The sequence below is a fragment of the Macrosteles quadrilineatus genome, unplaced genomic scaffold (genome assembly GCF_028750875.1).
Source record: "Macrosteles quadrilineatus isolate MER2022 unplaced genomic scaffold, UCM_ALF_1.0 Scaffold_210__1_contigs__length_175684, whole genome shotgun sequence".
Taxonomy (NCBI): domain Eukaryota; kingdom Metazoa; phylum Arthropoda; class Insecta; order Hemiptera; family Cicadellidae; genus Macrosteles; species Macrosteles quadrilineatus.
The window spans coordinates 72,764-92,402 of record NW_026542803.1 but is presented as its reverse complement, the minus strand read 5'-3'; the positions used below and the strand labels follow the sequence as shown (position 1 = coordinate 92,402).

The window sequence follows — 19,639 nt, the reverse complement described above, 5'->3', positions numbered from 1 at the left end:
CCCGGCAGTATGGATAACTCGGCCATCACCTGGCTCAGAAAATTATTAATATTTTGAGTTCAAGTTAAACATGGACTCAAGCCAGCTCAAGTAAAATCATTCACAACTCATACCAAGGATTTTTTGTACTATATATGATGACTTAATACTGACTTGTAATATAAAAAAAGGAAGGTTAAAAAGCTTTTAAATTTTATTGTCCTTATTTTTAACCCTAGTTCCCGATAACCTGGCATTTCACAAACTCTGCACCCTTCCAGTCCACATTACGCCGAGTTTGCGGGACTCTACTGTAGTTGGATTTGAATCGTTTTAGGGCACAATTTTGTTATTAGTGGTTTGATTTTTGTTTTCTTTATGTCAATTGTTTAGTTTCATCAAGACCTGGTAAATGCTACCAAAGTCGACTATTCTTCCCATTTGAAAATTATGAGCTAACCCCCCCCCCTCCCTTACAACTCCCAAGGGCAAAATTTACAAAATTATTTATCATTATTGTAGCCCCTCATATCTAAGAAGGTTGCAGCAAACCGATTATAAGTACCTATCTCAAATAGTTAACAAGTTAATTTTCAGCCACCCCGTATGTCTGGGGGGTCAAAAGAGGGAATATCCGGTTTTTCCTCTATGAAACCCTGTTCCCATAGTTTGATAATGTTGGTTAGCCAACTTGTTTAAATAGTTGTATGTTGTAGGTTTAAACTTTTGTTCCAAATTTTATCAAATTTTTTTACTCGAGTTATTGTGCAAACGGTAGTATTTTTGGCCTCTGGGGACATCAAAATGAAAAAGTAAATCAGTCCTGGGTCTAGGGCTTACTATGAGACCTACGGGAAAATTGCTAAAATTATTAATTCCTAAAACATTTACAACACAAGATAAAGTTTAAAAATTACCGTATACTAAATGAAGTGATTCAAACATTTTAGTTGAGCCGAGCACTTGTTAAAATTATATGATTGATAGAATTGGTAAGAACATTGTAATACTAATCATAGAGTTTAAGCATTGACTTTTGGATACTGAAGTAGAATATCAATCAGATGTAGCAAATTTTTGTATTAAAAATTAAATAGTGTAATGAGCCACTCACTAAGTACAGAACTACGAACACATTCCATCCCCATGTAAAGTTTTAACCAAACCAGTGTAATGAGCCACTCACTAAGTACAGAACTACGTACACATTCCATCCCCATGTAAAGTTTTAACCAAACCAGTGTAATGAGCCACTCACTAAGTACAGAACTACGTACACATTCCATCCCCATGTAAAGATTTAACCAAACCAGTGTAATGAGCCACTCACTAAGTACAGAACTACGTACACATTCCATCCCCATGTAAAGTTTTAACCAAACCAGTGTAATGAGCCACTCACTAAGTACAGAACTACGTACACATTCCATCCCCATGTAAAGTTTTAACCAAACCAGTGTAATGAGCCACTCACTAAGTACAGAACTACGTACACATTCCATCCCCATGTAAAGTTTTAACCAAACCAGTGTAATGAGCCACTCACTAAGTACAGAACTACGTAGACATTCCATCCCCATGTAAAGTTTTAACCAAACCAGTGTAATGAGCCACTCACTAAGTACAGAACTACGTACACATTCCATCCCCATATAAAGTTTTAACCAAACCAGTGTAATGAGCCACTCACTAAGTACAGAACTACGTATACATTCCATCCCCATGAAAAGTTTTAACCAAACCAGTGTAATGAGCCACTCACTAAGTACAAAACTACGTACACATTCCATCCCCATGTAAAGTTTTAACCAAACCAGTGTAATGAGCCACTCACTAAGTACAGAACTACGTACACATTCCATCCCCATGTAAATTTTTAACCAAACCAGTGTAATGAGCCACTCACTAAGTACAGAACTACGTACACATTCCATCCCCATTGTAAAGTTTTAACCAAACCAGTGTAATGAGCCACTCACTAAGTACAGAACTACGTACACATTCCATCCCCATGTAAAGTTTTAACCAAACCAGTGTAATGAGCCACTCACTAAGTACAGAACTACGTACACATTCCATCCCCATGTAAAGTTTTAACCAAACCAGTGTAATGAGCCACTCACTAAGTACAGAACTACGTAGACATTCCATCCCCATGTAAAGTTTTAACCAAACCAGTGTAATGAGCCACTCACTAAGTACAGAACTACGTACACATTCCATCCCCATGTAAAGTTTTAACCAAACCAGTGTAATGAGCCACTCACTAAGTACAGAACTACGTACACATTCCATCCCCATGTAAAGTTTTAACCAAACCAGTGTAATAAGCCACTCACTAAGTACAGAACTACGTACACATTCCATCCCCATGTAAAGTTTTAACCAAACCAGTGTAATGAGCCACTCACTAAGTACAGAACTACGTAGACATTCCATCCCCATGTAAAGTTTTAACCAAACCAGTGTAATGAGCCACTCACTAAGTACAGAACTACGTACACATTCCATCCCCATGTAAAGTTTTAACCAAACCAGTGTAATGAGCCACTCACTAAGTACAGAACTACATACACATTCCATCCCCATGTAAAGTTTTAACCAAACCAGTGTAATGAGCCACTCACTAAGTACAGAACTACGTACACATTCCATCCCCATGTAAAGTTTTAACCAAACCAGTGTAATGAGCCACTCACTAAGTACAGAACTACGTAGACATTCCATCCCCATGTAAAGTTTTAACCAAACCAGTGTAATGAGCCACTCACTAAGTACAGAACTACGTACACATTCCATCCCCATGTAAAGTTTTAACCAAACCAGTGTAATGAGCCACTCACTAAGTACAGAACTACGTACACATTCCATCCCCATGTAAAGTTTTAACCAAACCAGTGTAATGAGCCACTCACTAAGTACAGAACTACGTAGACATTCCATCCCCATGTAAAGTTTTAACCAAACCAGTGTAATGAGCCACTCACTAAGTACAGAACTACGTAGACATTCCATCCCCATGTAAAGTTTTAACCAAACCAGTGTAATGAGCCACTCACTAAGTACAGAACTACGTAGACATTCCATCCCCATGTAAAGTTTTAACCAAACCAGTGTAATGAGCCACTCACTAAGTACAGAACTACGTACACATTCCATCCCCATGTAAAGTTTTAACCAAACCAGTGTAATGAGCCACTCACTAAGTACAGAACTACGTAGACATTCCATCCCCATGTAAAGTTTTAACCAAACCAGTGTAATGAGCCACTCACTAAGTACAGAACTACGTAGACATTCCATCCCCATGTAAAGTTTTAACCAAACCAGTGTAATGAGCCACTCACTAAGTACAGAACTACGTACACATTCCATCCCCATGTAAAGTTTTAACCAAACCAGTGTAATGAGCCACTCACTAAGTACAGAACTACGTACACATTCCATCCCCATGTAAAGTTTTAACCAAACCAGTGTAATAAGCCACTCACTAAGTACAGAACTACGTACACATTCCATCCCCATGTAAAGTTTTAACCAAACCAGTGTAATGAGCCACTCACTAAGTACAGAACTACGTAGACATTCCATCCCCATGTAAAGTTTTAACCAAACCAGTGTAATGAGCCACTCACTAAGTACAGAACTACGTACACATTCCATCCCCATGTAAAGTTTTAACCAAACCAGTGTAATGAGCCACTCACTAAGTACAGAACTACGTAGACATTCCATCCCCATGTAAAGTTTTAACCAAACCAGTGTAATGAGCCACTCACTAAGTACAGAACTACGTACACATTCCATCCCCATGTAAAGTTTTAACCAAACCAGTGTAATGAGCCACTCACTAAGTACAGAACTACGTACACATTCCATCCCCATGTAAAGTTTTAACCAAACCAGTGTAATGAGCCACTCACTAAGTACAGAACTACGTAGACATTCCATCCCCATGTAAAGTTTTAACCAAACCAGTGTAATGAGCCACTCACTAAGTACAGAACTACGTACACATTCCATCCCCATGTAAAGTTTTAACCAAACCAGTGTAATGAGCCACTCACTAAGTACAGAACTACGTACACATTCCATCCCCATATAAAGTTTTAACCAAACCAGTGTAATGAGCCACTCACTAAGTACAGAACTACGTACACATTCCATCCCCATATAAAGTTTTAACCAAACCAGTGTAATGAGCCACTCACTAAGTACAGAACTACGTACACATTCCATCCCCATGTAAAGTTTTAACCAAACCAGTGTAATGAGCCACTCACTAAGTACAGAACTACGTACACATTCCATCCCCATGTAAAGTTTTAACCAAACCAGTGTAATGAGCCACTCACTAAGTACAGAACTACGTAGACATTCCATCCCCATGTAAAGTTTTAACCAAACCAGTGTAATGAGCCACTCACTAAGTACAGAACTACGTAGACATTCCATCCCCATGTAAAGTTGAATTGAGCCACTAACAGGTTGCGCTGATAAACAACACTGATTTCTGTCGAATATGCAAACTTTTTAAGTAAGCCAAAATGACAGGACAACTTCTTATAGATCTATAGCACCTTTTATCCCACTTCAACAATCTCATTAACAAAAAGAGGTAGAAAATGAAATTCTAGACACCAGTGCCCTCTTTGATTGGTTCATTATGGATAGAAAATAGCGACAGCTAGTAAATAATAATAAATTAATAATAATAAAATAAATAAATGAATAAATAAATTATAAATAATAAATGGGATTACTAATTAATTCAATGGCGCTGCTGTCAAAACCATATTCTGTCTCATAGTTCCTGAGATAGTTCATTGACGTAAAGGATGCTACAGTTTACAATGACTTGTATTTTTAGTTTTGCTTGATTAAATACTTAGTTTATTTGAAATTGATTGAGATACTAATTTACACCACCACAAGATGTTGTTGACTCAATTTCATTCCATTAAATTTAAATCTAAAACTGTCAAGAACTTTAGCATGGAAAATGGTATGTCTAGTTCCTTCCATTTCAAAGCTTCAAGCTTTGTTAAGATTTGGTCATTTCAAGAACAAAGTATTCAGAGTAGCTAGCTTGGGTGACAAACTTATTTCAGTATATTTCAACTATTGTTAGAAGTATTCATACCTCTGTCGAGAATGTATCCGAAAACACTTTGTTCCTCAGGATTGGTCGTACAGTTCCATCTCTCGTTGCGAAACTGGAATTGGCACTCCTCTATACCACGGCGTGCACCATCGCTGACACTGCGTATGGTGCCAGGGTGAGCCATGCACACCTCAATCTGCTGAGCCACCAGTCCTGGTAGTGAGCCACATACAGCTCTAGCCTCCGCTAGCTCTGGATCCTCCCCCTCCACCACCACTCCAGGACTCTGCTGCATGGGTGGTCCTACACCCACTACACCTAGGCACCTGTAACAAACATTACAATGTACTGAGCAACTAAAATAACCACTCATTTTATAGCTTTAGGTCCTCTGGTTTCACGCTTCATGTTATTTCACTACAAAACATCTTCAATGATGCCGAAGCGGGCACGTTGTTCCACGATCCCACCCAGTTACTAGCATGTTAGGCCAGGCAACACTTGTCGGAAGCCGGTTCCGGCGCAAACGCCAAAGGTTGAATGTGAGAACACACTGTCAGGGCGAAAACTATTTGCCCCGAGCCGGCGACAATAAATACTGTGTAATGAACTCTGAATCATCAGTTATTTCTTTGAAATGGTGCTGTCAACACCTAAGAAATTGGCCGTGGTACTGTGGTTGCTCCACCACAGAAGAAAGAGGAAACACCGAGTAATGGGTTCATCCCATTCTGGAGCAACTTCATAGAGCATTTTATCCTCTATTTCTACAGCTCAGGAATGACGAAAGGAATGAAAAAGGCTGGATTGAGCGCCACACAGCTGTCCCTGGTTTTGTTCTTGTCCTTGTAAATTTCCAGAGATCTATCCTAGATTTCTGGTTTTGTTCATGAACTAAACCTATTAATAAATCCATATCTACTCATGATGGAATATAAAACTAAATTGACTTATAAAAGATAAAAACTAAATAACCACTTGTACACTGCGCTAAAATAAAGTACAACACAACCACCACCCATAAAAATTTTCGGTTGAACCAGGATGACTGAGGATTGGGGCAGGGCAGGTCCGGCTGTCCGGCGAAGTAGGGAATATCCGTAGGCTTTGCCGGAGCATTTTCCCCCCGGACCGGCTGTTTCGCCGAACCGGAACAATGCGTCATTCCCCATACCTTCCTGTGTATCTCAACGTTCGCCGGATCCGGCGTCCGGTGATTTTGTCGGTAAGTGTTTCACTGGCCTTAAATATCGCGAGTTGTTGAAAATGTTTGGTAGTCGAGATTGAAGGATCATGAGGTGTTAACCTTCGAAGAGATGACTTTATAACTTCATTGAATAGTAAAAATAGGAAAGGGGATGATTTACATGTAAAACTAATATATTAAGATATCTTCGTAATAGGAGCTTTCCAAATTAGTTATTTTTGCTTTAAGATGTTTGTTTTATTAAGACTGATTCTAAATGTGGTTCAGTACAAAAACTTAAGTAAGATAGGCCTATAATAAATATTTCATAGCAGTGTGTAGGCCTACGCTTATTTTAAATGCTGTACTGTAATTCAACAGTTAACAAAACAACCACAAAACAACAAACAATAACAGATAACAGTAAACAATAAACCAAATATAAAAATAAGATACCGGTAGGCTATTATTTAATTTTCAAATAAATATACGACTTGAGTTCCTTCATTACCGACAACGCTTGTTACCGTGGTTTGCCTACGTTAAATTGCGTCACATTATTGAAGGAGCTGTTGTTGGTTATTCTATTCGAGATACTTTTTTGAAGTGTTTAATCATTTGTTTGTGCATGTAGATTATTACATTTGAAGGCCCACATCACACTATCGTACCACTCCCTACTAGTTGCCACCATCGATGTATACAGGGTGAATAAAAAGTCAAGACCCCCTCCCCCCCTTTCTAATATTTTTCCAAGTAAATATACAGAGATATCCGTTTGGTAGTCGTGCAATCTTAGCGGGAAGTTTCATTTTATGATTTTGAAATTTTTTAGTGTCCCCCCAAAAGGTGGGATTTGGGGGGCAACTCAAAAATTTCAAAATCATAAAATAAAACTTCTTGCTAAGATTGCACGACTACCAAACGGATATCTCTGTATATTTACTTGGAAAAATATTAGAGGGGGGGGTTTGGTCTTGACTTTTTATTCACCCTGTATAACCTTGCCACTGCTAGTTATCAGAATAATCAAAAGTGTTATCGATTTCTCAACCATGTCTTACTCTTTTTTTATAATTACCTATATTATGAGTACACGATTCGTCTATAAAATATAAATTTGTTTTAAAAGAAAACGTCAAAAAACAATAATAAAAATAGCTTGAATGATTGAACAGATTGGTATTCAATGTAACATAGTAACCATGGCAATGAGTTGAATACGTATAATAATAGTGTGAGTGCAAATACTCTGTTAATGAACGTACACGTGTTTATTAGTTCTCTGTTTAAATCCCATTATTTATGGATTATCCAGCAATGACCCGACCATCGCATCAATAATAGTAATTAGTGCAGTGACTGTGGCTATACATTTCTAGTTTTGACGTTTTGTGTCAATAATTTAGCTATATTATGCAGCACAAGCTATAATAGTCACAAATTGTGTAAGCTTGTGCAGTTATTTAATAGCGAATCCAACTACATAATCTGTACTTTTGAAAGTTGTAATTTTTATATTTTTTATTAAGTACTACCTTTACGTCCTAGGGCGAAGGCTATAGACCGAACCCGTTTTACATATAACTTCGGGGCTAGGTCTAGTTCTAGTAGGTCGCAGCATTATCAAGTATCTAATTAATTAATACAATTAATTAATTTATTTACGAAACAAAAACTGATTCATGAAACCCATCTAAAAGCAATTCATGATTGTTGAGATTTGACCCCGGGATCATCGCCACTGGACAATATAATTAATTAAGATGTGTCCGTCATAAGGTTGCTACAGCTTGTTTCTATATCTTTTAGATTCTTAAAAGATTAATTTTGAGACCATTCATACAAATTTGTAAAAATATAAAATGAAGTATTTATTCGAACTTTGTTTGTAATCATAATACGAGAATATTTAAGAATTCATTGATTTTTTTGGCAAAATTCTTTCTTTCCGCCCGGGATCGAACCAGGGACCTTGTGCGTGTGAAGCACATGTGATAACCGCTAATGAAACTAATGAACTTACTTAATTAATGAACTTATTTAATGAAACTTGGTGAGTAGCACCTGGCTGTATAGAATTAGCTAGTTAACTAGTTAATTTAATTAGTTGTACTTTGAATATGAACACAATAATAATCCAAAGCGTGCCTGCTTAGACATGATCGGTAACCTACCGACAGCGGACGTATTCCTTTTTATGAACTCTTTGATTTAAGGGGTTTCTCTCAAATTTCCTGACGCTATGAGAACAAAGGTTGGGCAATAGTGCTATATGTACCCCGACATTTCATTTTCAAACTTTAAACCATATCATAATTTTGTACTTTTTTGTATCATCAAACATACATTTACCCCTTCCCCAAAATATTTATACGAAAATCAAAACTCAGGGTACAGGTCTTCGTCAAAACACAAGTTGTATATTAAACCAAATACATACAACCAAATCATATCATTTTGTATTATTTTTGTACCACCAAAAGAACATGTTGTACCACCTGAACATCTGAGATATTACCAATTTCAAGTCGGGTTGCAGACCAATTTACGCCAAAACCTGAGTGCCCAAATACTAGAACATTCTATGTCATATCATAGTACTGTATTATTTTTGTAGTACACAGAAACGCTAACATTTTGGTACGATTTAAATTAAGACTCTAGGGCCAAAAATGTTATGTCAAGGTACAGGTCTACGCCAAAACACGATCTATATATACAATATTAGATAATAATCTAAATCACAATCTCGTACTGTCTCTGTACAGGTTCGCGCCTCCAAAAAGATTTTGTACCACCATACGAACTGATACTTATATAACAAATTTCAAGTCGGGGTATGGGTATTGCCTATAGCCCAAGAAGTTATATATTATTTTACCATATGAACTATATTATAATTTTATACTATTTTTGCACTTTTTTGTACGACCTTAACAACTGAGATATAACAAATTTAAATTCGGGCACAGGTATATGCCAAAAACACAAGTTGTCAAACTATATCTATATCATAACGCCACACGTTTCTACGGCTCGTAGGTGCGCCGTCGTTGCGTGCATCTAGTCCCGCCCGCCCGCCGCATGGTCTATCTATGCACTCACAGAGCCGAATGTGAAGTAGAGTATAAAATAGGCCTAAGAGTGTTGTATGACAGGAAAATAATTTCCATTATCAATGGAACTGCGTCATTACCTCTTCGTGTGTACGTAATCTTGTTGGTATCAGCAAAACATGGGGCGCCACATAGATGTCTAGATAGATGTCTGGCTGCTAGACAGATGTGGTGTGGCTTACATCAGCATCGCGTCAGCAAGACACATTCTAATCTTACACCGATTACCGACCAATGACCTATTAACAACACAATTACAACAAAATAGAGTTTTATACGCTCCATGATAGAGGTATAAGGTACCCGGATATTTATAACTGCAGGTAAATACCCGAGTATTTGTGATTATTCAACTACACGCTACAAACGAGTTTTAATTTAGTATTTCCGCGTTAGATAGCTCTGGAATGTGTTTCTAATGCATATTTTACTTCGGTTGATTAAATTATAAGGAATTTAACACATTTAATGCAAATTATGTGTAAATTATCATTACATTTTGATAATGTACACAAAATCCTAAAATATATACAGTAAACTACCAGATCTTTCTCCATATATGTTTATTTATAACTGAAGGTTTATAGAATAAGTTTATTTTTAACTAAACATGTTTAATAATTCTAAAGGAACATCCATACAGTATTTGAAACTAAAAGCCCTTGCGTCAATTTGAATAATGAGTACAAACCCGTTTAGTAAAACTGTTGACAATAATAATGTACGTGTTGCTAATAGTAACAATGTTATTCATATACGTGGTCTAAGCATTCAAGAAAATATTTCTGAATTAGACATACAGAATTACTAAGCGTGGCCAAAATTATATTCTTGTATTTGACTTTCAACTTTATTTCACCTTTATAATACTTCATTCAAGTAATTAATTTACTTTCTAAAAAAATGTATCGCGTGCGAGTAAGTTAATAAAAATATAATATAATTAGTATTTTGTTTTTAGGATTAGGATACTATACATAAGTAGCCTATCTACTCTTTTGTAAACATAAACATTTTCTAAAACCATATAATGTCTATAATTTTACACTAAAATTTATAATTTTTATATTGGTCCTCCAAAAAATCTATATAACTGACGGTTAAAATCTTAAATCCCCCCTTTAAAATCAAAAATACCAAATTTTTACCGTATAGGTATTCTTCACGAGTTTCTCGAGTTTTTAAATCACCATATTAGACAAAGTATACCCTCTAAACAATAAATCGCCATATTTTTTACTAATTTTTACATCACAAATCCATGCTAATCACAAATTTACATCACTGCTAACGTTTTATACTTGTATGAATACCCTCACTTTTGGTTATTTACCCAGGATATAGCTTGGGTAAATACCCATTTTTAAATACCTGCCTACTGGGTATTTACCCGGGCCGGATGACTGGTCCGTGGCAATATTTTATGATATTTTCGTACCTAACCTAGTTCTTGTTATCGTATAAGTAGAACACACCATAATGATATAATAATTATGAATGTAAACAAAGTAATTATTCTCTCGAATGACTCAACAGTTAGGCCTAAGTCATGATTCACATTCTGCTTGCACGATGTAATCCCACTAGAAGAGCTCTAATAATATGATGGTAAGCTCCTAACTTTAAGTCCTGCTTCGAACAGACTTGCATTATCTTTATGAGAGATTTAAATAAAAAAACGTGATTTAAAATGCAAATTTTAATGGTAACTCAAATCTAAACAGAGTGCTGAATTTTCTAAGGACATCTTCAGAACTTTTATAAAAGAATTTAGAGAGGATTTTTCGTGTTAAACTTTTATATGATGAATACTGGATGATGAATACAGGAGATTCGCCTTAATAGGGTTGTCTTTAACTATTCTAAGCCACGACAGGAAATATTTGCTTGTATCACAAACGTTTTTATGATAGTAGTATTTTAGATGTCATTGCTTATTATGTATTTTATTTATAAATTGTGACGCAAGCCATGTATGTAAATATGTTAACTACAAAGGAGTATTTGATTTGAGATTCGAACACTTTAAATTACAAAATTCATCGCAGATCCTATAACATAGATTAACAGAAATTATGAATTAACTAAATCTTTGAATTAAAAATAATAGCCACTGATGAAAACGCCAATACTGAAAAGGGCCACGAATAAAATTAATGTCCGATATAAAATCGTCAAATTTTCCACTATTTCAGCCGTTTTCCCGAGTCGAATGCGATTCTTTTCAAACGAAAATTAGTATTTGGCTCTAAGGCTATTATCGGGAATGGGATTAGAGCAGAGCTTTGGCCAATTCCCTGTAAACGATTCGATATCTGGGCAAAGAGACTCTATCGACCATACAACGATATATTTTTTGAAAACGATCCGCTATTGAATTAGATTATGCCTGACTCAGGATCAGAAATTAGGGGTTGAAATCAGCAGGGGCGGGGAAATGCACGAGCAATCAAAAAATGTGATTTAGAAACTTGTACGAATCGGCAAAACCTTTGAGTGTATCTTCGGAATATAATGTAATAATAATATGAATATTGATTTTCTAACGGTAAATACATTATATTACAAGACAATGCACAATACAGAACCTGAAAAAATAAAACAACATAATGTTTAAAACTAAATGTTCGCGTGTCATCCTATAAACTAAGATGGAAAATACAGTCTTAATCCTAATAATACATAAATAGTGTTTTTTATTTTGTCCAAGTAATTAACTTGGGAGAAAATGTAGGGCCCCCAAGGCAAATCCGGTTTGGTGGTTTCGGGATTATAAACTTAAAAAATGCGATCTCTATACTATAAAGTCCAATTATATAAACGTAACTGAAGGGATTAAAGATGTCAATGAATGACGTATAGAGGCTAATTGTATGGTTATACGTTTTTAAAATAATTGTGTTATCATCTCATGCAAGGCGTCCTGTTTTTAGTCAGCAAACAAAACTTACTTCGTGGATTTTTTTTACTTATTGAAATATTCCCATTTAAAGATCCATGCACGAAAGAGTGGCTCTTCTAGCTCGGCCAACGAGTACAACGGCCTTTTCACCAGTGCTTTGAGGAAGGGTCTTTTTGAAAGTCTTAACCTTCAAGTCTTTTACAGTTTAAGGAAGTGTGGTAAAAACCCTGATAGCGTACCGTGGGAAGCATTTCAGAGGGGCTTATCCCAACTCCGTGCAGTGGTCAGAAATCTGTCAAAACCGACTGTCCAACTCCGCGCAGTGATCACTTCGGATCCCTCGCGGCACATCACATGTCCAACTCCGCGCAGTGGTCACTTCGGATCCCTCGCGGCACATCACATGTCCAACTCCGCGCAGTGATCACTTCGGATCCCTCGCGGCACATCACATGTCCAACTCCGCGCAGTGGTCACTTCGGATCCCTCGCGGCACATCACATGTCCAACTCCGCGCAGTGGTCAATTTTGGCTTTCAAAGCCTGACGGCTGAGAGTTGGTGTTTGAACTTTGAAATTGTGTTATACTTTATGTTATGTTTTTCATTTATAGGAAAGGAAAAGGGATAAGATATACCTAAAACAGGAGATGAAGCTTAAAAACCACTAATATAAAGAAGTTTTAAAAAGTCCGTGAGAAAGAGTGACTGTGAATTTATACGTTCCAAATTCTACAATAGTCAATCATTCATATTATTACTGGGCTTATGAGCTCTCTGAACTTTAGTACCAAGTTCAAAAATATTAGTTTTGTATACAACCGCAGATTGCTATAACAAATTAGCTGTAATCTCTGAGTCATACAACAGTGAGCTACACTCCTCAAATTGGAAAAAATGGCCGACAAACGTCTATGTTTTTTATGACTTGCAATACAAAATTATATCAATACTTAAAGCAGTATAGGGATTTTAATAAAACTTTAGACTTCAAAATTGACTTTATATTTAATTACTCTACGTACAAAATGTTAAAAATTCCAGGACAAGTGAGCCAAAATTGGTGGTTTTTATCAAACATTAATAAGAATCATATAACACAGATTTACATCAAATTAATCATCGTTAACATAAACATCGTGTATATTATTTACAAAACAAACAACAACAAAACACCATTCCATTTAAATATCTGGACTAAAATTAAAATACAAATTATTAGCCTACTACAATTGTATAAGTAAAATATTTAAAAATTTACAAAAGTTACACTTATTTCAAACCATAATAAATTTAAATTAATATAGTTAAACAATAATTATAAGCTTTAAAATTCGAAGCAATATTAACCTTAGTAAAACATTTTACAATCGTAAATAATTAAAAATCACAGTACCGGAAAGTAATATCTTATTAATTTTCCAGAAAAACTAAATCACATTATTGGCAAACTTCAAAAACAAACTTATACCTTAAATTTGATTACAAAAAGAATTTTTAATAGTTTCCTTTGTTAAATGTTATTGGAAGAGATTATTAAGTTTTATTATTCATTCAAGTCCATTGTAGCCACTTTTAGATGCAGAGCAAACTTTTTTTTACAAAAAAAGAGGTTACAGCAAATTTGCAGTATATTGCTGCATAATAAGGTAAAATCCGTGATCGCAGCACACAATAGTAACGTAAAGCTCATGAAATCGTTAATGAAATGTATTATTAAAAATAATCGTGAACTGAGAATTTCATAAACTTTCATACGTATACACTCTTCGCACGGACTTTTTGAACTTCTTACATAGTAGTGGTTTTTAAGTTTCACCTCCAGTTGTGAATCTATAATTTTACTTGTATAATAAGCTAAAATATTTCTTTTACGTCTTATTAAATGGTGAATTTAACGTCGATGAAGAGGATTTTCATTGAAGCCAGACCCAGACCAACGTTTTAGCGAATTTCCCATATAGGGAATAGGTTGTTACCGTAGGATCCAAGAAGTATTATGGACTTATGGTAAGACCTGGACCCACTGATTTAATTTTTCGTTTTTATGTCCCAAAGGCCGAAAACACCATCCGTTCGAATTTATATATACAGTATGTTTGATATATATATATATCCGTTAGCACGATAATTCGAGCAAAAAAATTTGGTATGAACGTTAAACCTACATTTATTCGAACGAGTTCACAAACCAGCACGATCGGACCATGAAAACTGGGGTTTATGGTGAAAAAATCGAGTTTTCCCAACTTTGACCCTAAAAGCATAATTTTTTTCAATTTCTTTTGAAAGCAATTTGTAGAGCCTAAAGACAAATAATTTAGTATATCGAAGTGTTATAATGCGCCATAATTGTTACAGAAAAAATGCCAACAAATTTTAATTTTATAATTCCCATGTTATTCTTACGGAGAATAAGTAAATTGTTGTAATTTCCTGTAAAAGGAGTGTATTTTGGCTAAATTTGGAAATGCATTTATTTTACACTTAACTATTGACATTTTACAAAGACACTTACTACCCTGCCTCTTGCAGCAAACCTATGTGTACTCATTAAACTAATGCTATTTAAATAGGGAATAAATAGTATATTTCGAAAGAGATATTTTACTGGTAATGCAATCAGGCAATTAGAAGTTCGCTTAGTCTGCAGTTTTGCTGCGGCGGGGGTATTATTGTAATAAAATCAGCAAAATTTTTAGAAACTTCAACTCACGTCCATGCAAATGTGCTGTAGCCTTTGTTTTGGTAAAAACTTTGCCAAAACAACTACCGTAGATATTAGGAGTGGCCACCGCGCGGAGTTTGACTTGACTCTAAAAGTGACCACCGCGCGGAGTTGGGCTGAACCCTTCGGGGGCCAAAAAACTTTTCCTCGGATTAAATTTGACCACTGCGCGGAGTTGGGCAATCCCCTTTCAGAGATCTGCTTAGACGACATCGGGACATATCCAAGTCTACTGCATTTCGTGTCTCATAAGTATGCTGGTCTCTCCTTCTGTCAAAGTCAGTTTCCTTGTCCTTTAGGAGACCAAGGATGTTGTACACATACTGGCTGAACACAGTTAGTACTTGCTGTTCTTCAAAAATCGGGCGACAGTGGTCGTAGTATCCCGCAAATGTGATCACCCGAAGTGCCATATAATCAGTGGAGTGAATAAAACTAGTATATTCTTATTAGTATATTCCAACTAGTTTTTAGTCCAGTCAGCAGGTAGTTTTAGATGGAAAAAGGTCGGAAGTCAATGAAACTTGGGGATGTTGTTCAGGGATGATAAATCAACATTTTCCCAAGTTTTGGACCTCGAGGACCCTGTGGAAAAAAGAGGGTGGGGGAAAAACTTCAACATTTTCGACAATTTTTTTCTTTTATCTCAATAACTTTTTTCTCTTACTTCCTACCGAAAAAGCATACCTTACACTTTTGTAGAGCATTAAATTTCCTACAATTCTATATTTCAAACATGTTTGGACGATAATTTGTTACCGAGCAATAGTATTTTAATTTTAATGTATTTTTTAAAAACCCACCAAAATATGCAAAAAAGCAGAATTCTAACTTATTTTTTCTATTTCACACAAATTATCACAAAATGTTGTAGTAATTATGGTTCCTAGTTATAAGAACCATCTCTGGATACCCCCCATATCCCACTTACCCCTGACTCACCTGACTAAGGTGGCTTCCTACACCCCCCCCCCTTGGTTCCACACTACCACAATATTACATTATCTTCTACGTATTATAGAATATTTTACAATTGTAATTGATTAGTATGCATGTATACATACTATCACCATCACATCCATCAGTCTGCAAGGTCGTTAGATGTTTCTTTTCTGTCTTCACTCATTTTTGCCTTATATACTCTGCCGTGTTGTCGCACTGCCGCGCTGTGTAGCTTACAGTTATATATTAGTTTTAGTCTCGTTTGGTTGGTAGCCTACCAGAAATGCTCTTCACGCGGGCTATGAAGAGCTATGGAGGACTCATTCGTGGACGCGGAGTAAGCGTTCTGTGATTTCCATATGTACATGGGGAAAGCCCAACTCTGCGCGGTGGTCAAATTTAAGCCGAGGAAAAGTTTTATGGCCCGCGAAGGGTCCAGTCCAACTCCGCGCGGTGGTCACTTTTAGTCTAACGTAATTTCGTGTGAGATATGATGTGTTTAATGTAAAATATTCTATATACATACCGTGTGTCCCCAAGTAATGTTACACTTTTAAATGTCCATAGCTACTTTGTTCATGTGACAGGTTAGGTTTGGTTAGGCTAAGTTAATGATAGGTAAATTCAAATGAAACATAAGTATTCTATTTTTTACTAATTAACTTTATTTTATTAGTAAATGTGGTTTCTTACAGTACTAAATTATGTACATTTATAACAATTTCAAACTTCAAATACAAACTCACAGCTCCAGGCCAAAATTGACCACCACGCAGAGTCGGACAGTCGGGTTTGACATATTTCTGACCACCGCGCGGAGTTGGGATAAGCCCATGTACATTGGGCACGCTATGTCTTCAACGCATTTGTGACCAAGTAGAATTGTTCGCTGAAGTTCGCTCAGAGACATCTGAGCAGCATTTAGACATGAGACCAACCCATGTAGTGAGAGACAACATGGGCTTTGATAAACTGCTCGCATAGTTAACAACATCCCCAATTCCCTCACATCCAGGAGATTTATTTGAGCACATGAATTATTGGTCATGACGAAGTTAACTGTCACTTAGCACGGGAGATAGGGATATCATACATGAAGAAAATGGTGATGTTCAGAAAATGGTGAGTGAAAATGTTATGGAATTTAAACTTAAACAGAATGATAAGGTCGTGAATCTCACTTCCGTTCCATGCTCGTTGAAATTGCTGGCAAAAAAACTCACTGTCGATCCTCTTACTCTTTTCCAGTGTGTCTGTATCGCAAAAGGATCTGAGGAATAATAAGCTATTTAAGTTTAAACTCGACCCCTTCCCTATATCAATCTTTACCGAGGAAGGAATGCGCAAGGGATGTACACACTCTTCATTCCTACATTTCTTGTGAACAAGAAATTTAACGTAATTAATGGAGGACTAAAACTAATATATAACTGTAAGCTACACAGCGCGGCAGTGCGACAACACGGCAGAGTATATAAGGCAAAAATGAGTGAAGACAGAAAAGAAACATCTAACGACCTTGCAGACTGATGGATGTGATGGTGATAGTATGTATACATGCATACTAATCAATTACAATTGTAAAATATTCTATAATACGTAGAAGATAATGTAATATTGTGGTAGTGTGGAACCAAGGGGGGGGTGTAGGAAGCCACCTTAGTCAGGTGAGTCAGGGGTAAGTGGGATATGGGGGGTATCCAGAGATGGTTCTTATAACTAGGAACCATAATTACTACAACATTTTGTGATAATTTGTGTGTAATAGAAAAAATAAGTTAGAATTCTGCTTTTTTGCATATTTTGGTGGGTTTTTAAAAAATACATTAAAATTAAAATACTATTGCTCGGTAACAAATTATCGTACAAACATGTTTGAAATATAGAATTGTAGGAAATTTAACGGTCTGCAAAAGTGTAAGGTATGCTTTTTCGGTAGGAAGTAAGGGAAAAAAGTTATTGAGATAAAAGAAAAAAATTGTCGAAAATTTTGATGTTTTTCCCCCACCCCCTTTTTTCCACAGGGTTCTCGAGGTCCAAAACTTGGGAAAATGTTGATTTATCATCCCTGAACAACATCCCCAAGTTTCATTAACTTCCGACCTTTTTCCATCTAACACCTCTTTTTTTACCTGCCGACTGGACTATTTAGCTAATTCTCAAAACGAGGTGAATAAGAATTTGCTAAAACTAGTTAGAATATACTTGGGTCATTTGGCGAATCCTAGTACATTCTAACAGGTTAGAGTAAATTAGGCCTAGAAAATACTAAACAAATTACAAACTTTCAATTCTGAACATATCACCCGCCTTGGTGCCCTTTGTTTCTACACACTACCATTCTTTTAATTTAATCTATGACACTACACAGGAATACCTCAGTCTATAGCTTAATCTGTCTGCAAGTGAAGATTACCCTCCATGTACTAACGTTGATCGGGCATTGCTGGTAAAAATCTTAAAAAAATTGTTATGTCTTGGATAAATAAAAAATTCAAACAAAAACTAAAGCCTTGTCCTTATTAACAAAAAAGTTTTGCAATGTAGTAGGAAAGGTTAATACTGAGGCACAAGTAAAAAAAAACTCATAAATAACTGTTTGACTGACTGTCTGAACTGACTGACTGATAAAAAACTGTTTGAAAAAGAAGACGGATATGAAAGCTACGGGAAACAAAGCCATCAAGCCGAAAGACTAGGAAAATTAATTTCTAGATATGAATCAGGAAGAAAAGACGTGTTTAGTAAAGTTACCGGTTCCATTTCAGTGGGCATTAAAAGACACGCAGAAAATGAAGGAGACCCACTCTAAGGACCTTCTGTTTCCTTCACTGGTGAATTGGAGGGGTTTAAAGAAAAATATTAAATGAGTAAAACAAAAGAAAAACGAATATAAAACAGATGAAACCAAAGATCACTTGCGGAACTTCAACGTTTAGTACTGCTACAGCAGTTTTAAAAATTCACTTGTAAAATCCATGTTTTCACTAGTAAAACGCATAAGCTGCTTTACATATCTACATCTAACTCACGGCTATCACAGTGCGTTTTTCTATCATAAACATAGCCATATGACTGAATGAAAACCCTACTTTAGCCTCCGTCACTAGAAAGCTAGCCTGCCTACCCCTAGCTTAAAAATCTTTAAGAATATACTAACCTTGGCTAGTAAAAACTAGCGTTTATTCACCTACAAAGGTTAGAATATTCTAGTCATTTGGTGATCTTAGAATTTACTAGGGGTAGTATATTCTGACTATTTTTATTCACCTAGAACTTAGAATATACTTGAAATCAGCTTAGTTTAAGCAAATACTAGTTTTTATTCACACCACCCAATGCAGTAGTAGAACCTGTTGCGCAGCTGAACAGTGAATCGGAAATCGGACATCAGAATGTATACTTTATCAGTACAAATGTCTCATGAAAATTCATCCAAGGAACCAAATGTGTTAGTTATAGTTTTGAACATGTAAGAACTAATAGTTTAAATTAAATCAATAGAATTCAGAAGCGAATCTTGCCTGTATATACTTCTGTTACTCGCTGAACTTACAAGAACTAGCCAAATCAACGAACAATTGCGTTGTCTGAAAATATTTTCTTAACTTGTTTTGAAGTGTAATATTTTACCTAATTAGCTAGTCATAAAGAAATTAATGTATAAAAATCATTAAACGT

General features: G+C 35.9%; 1 protein-coding gene across 1 annotated transcript in view; it reads right to left on the bottom strand.

Moving 5' to 3' along the window:
• LOC128982349 (protein Wnt-16-like) overlaps nt 1-15,429 on the bottom strand; it is a 36,024-nt gene extending 20,595 nt beyond the window's left edge. The window contains exons 1-2 of the mRNA XM_054401312.1: nt 15,341-15,429; nt 5,123-5,409 (exon numbers count right to left, since the gene is read on the bottom strand). Coding sequence (XP_054257287.1) covers nt 5,123-5,409; nt 15,341-15,429 — 376 coding nt within the window. The remainder of the gene's footprint in view (nt 1-5,122; nt 5,410-15,340) is intronic.
• Nucleotides 15,430-19,639: the final 4,210 nt, after the last annotated feature.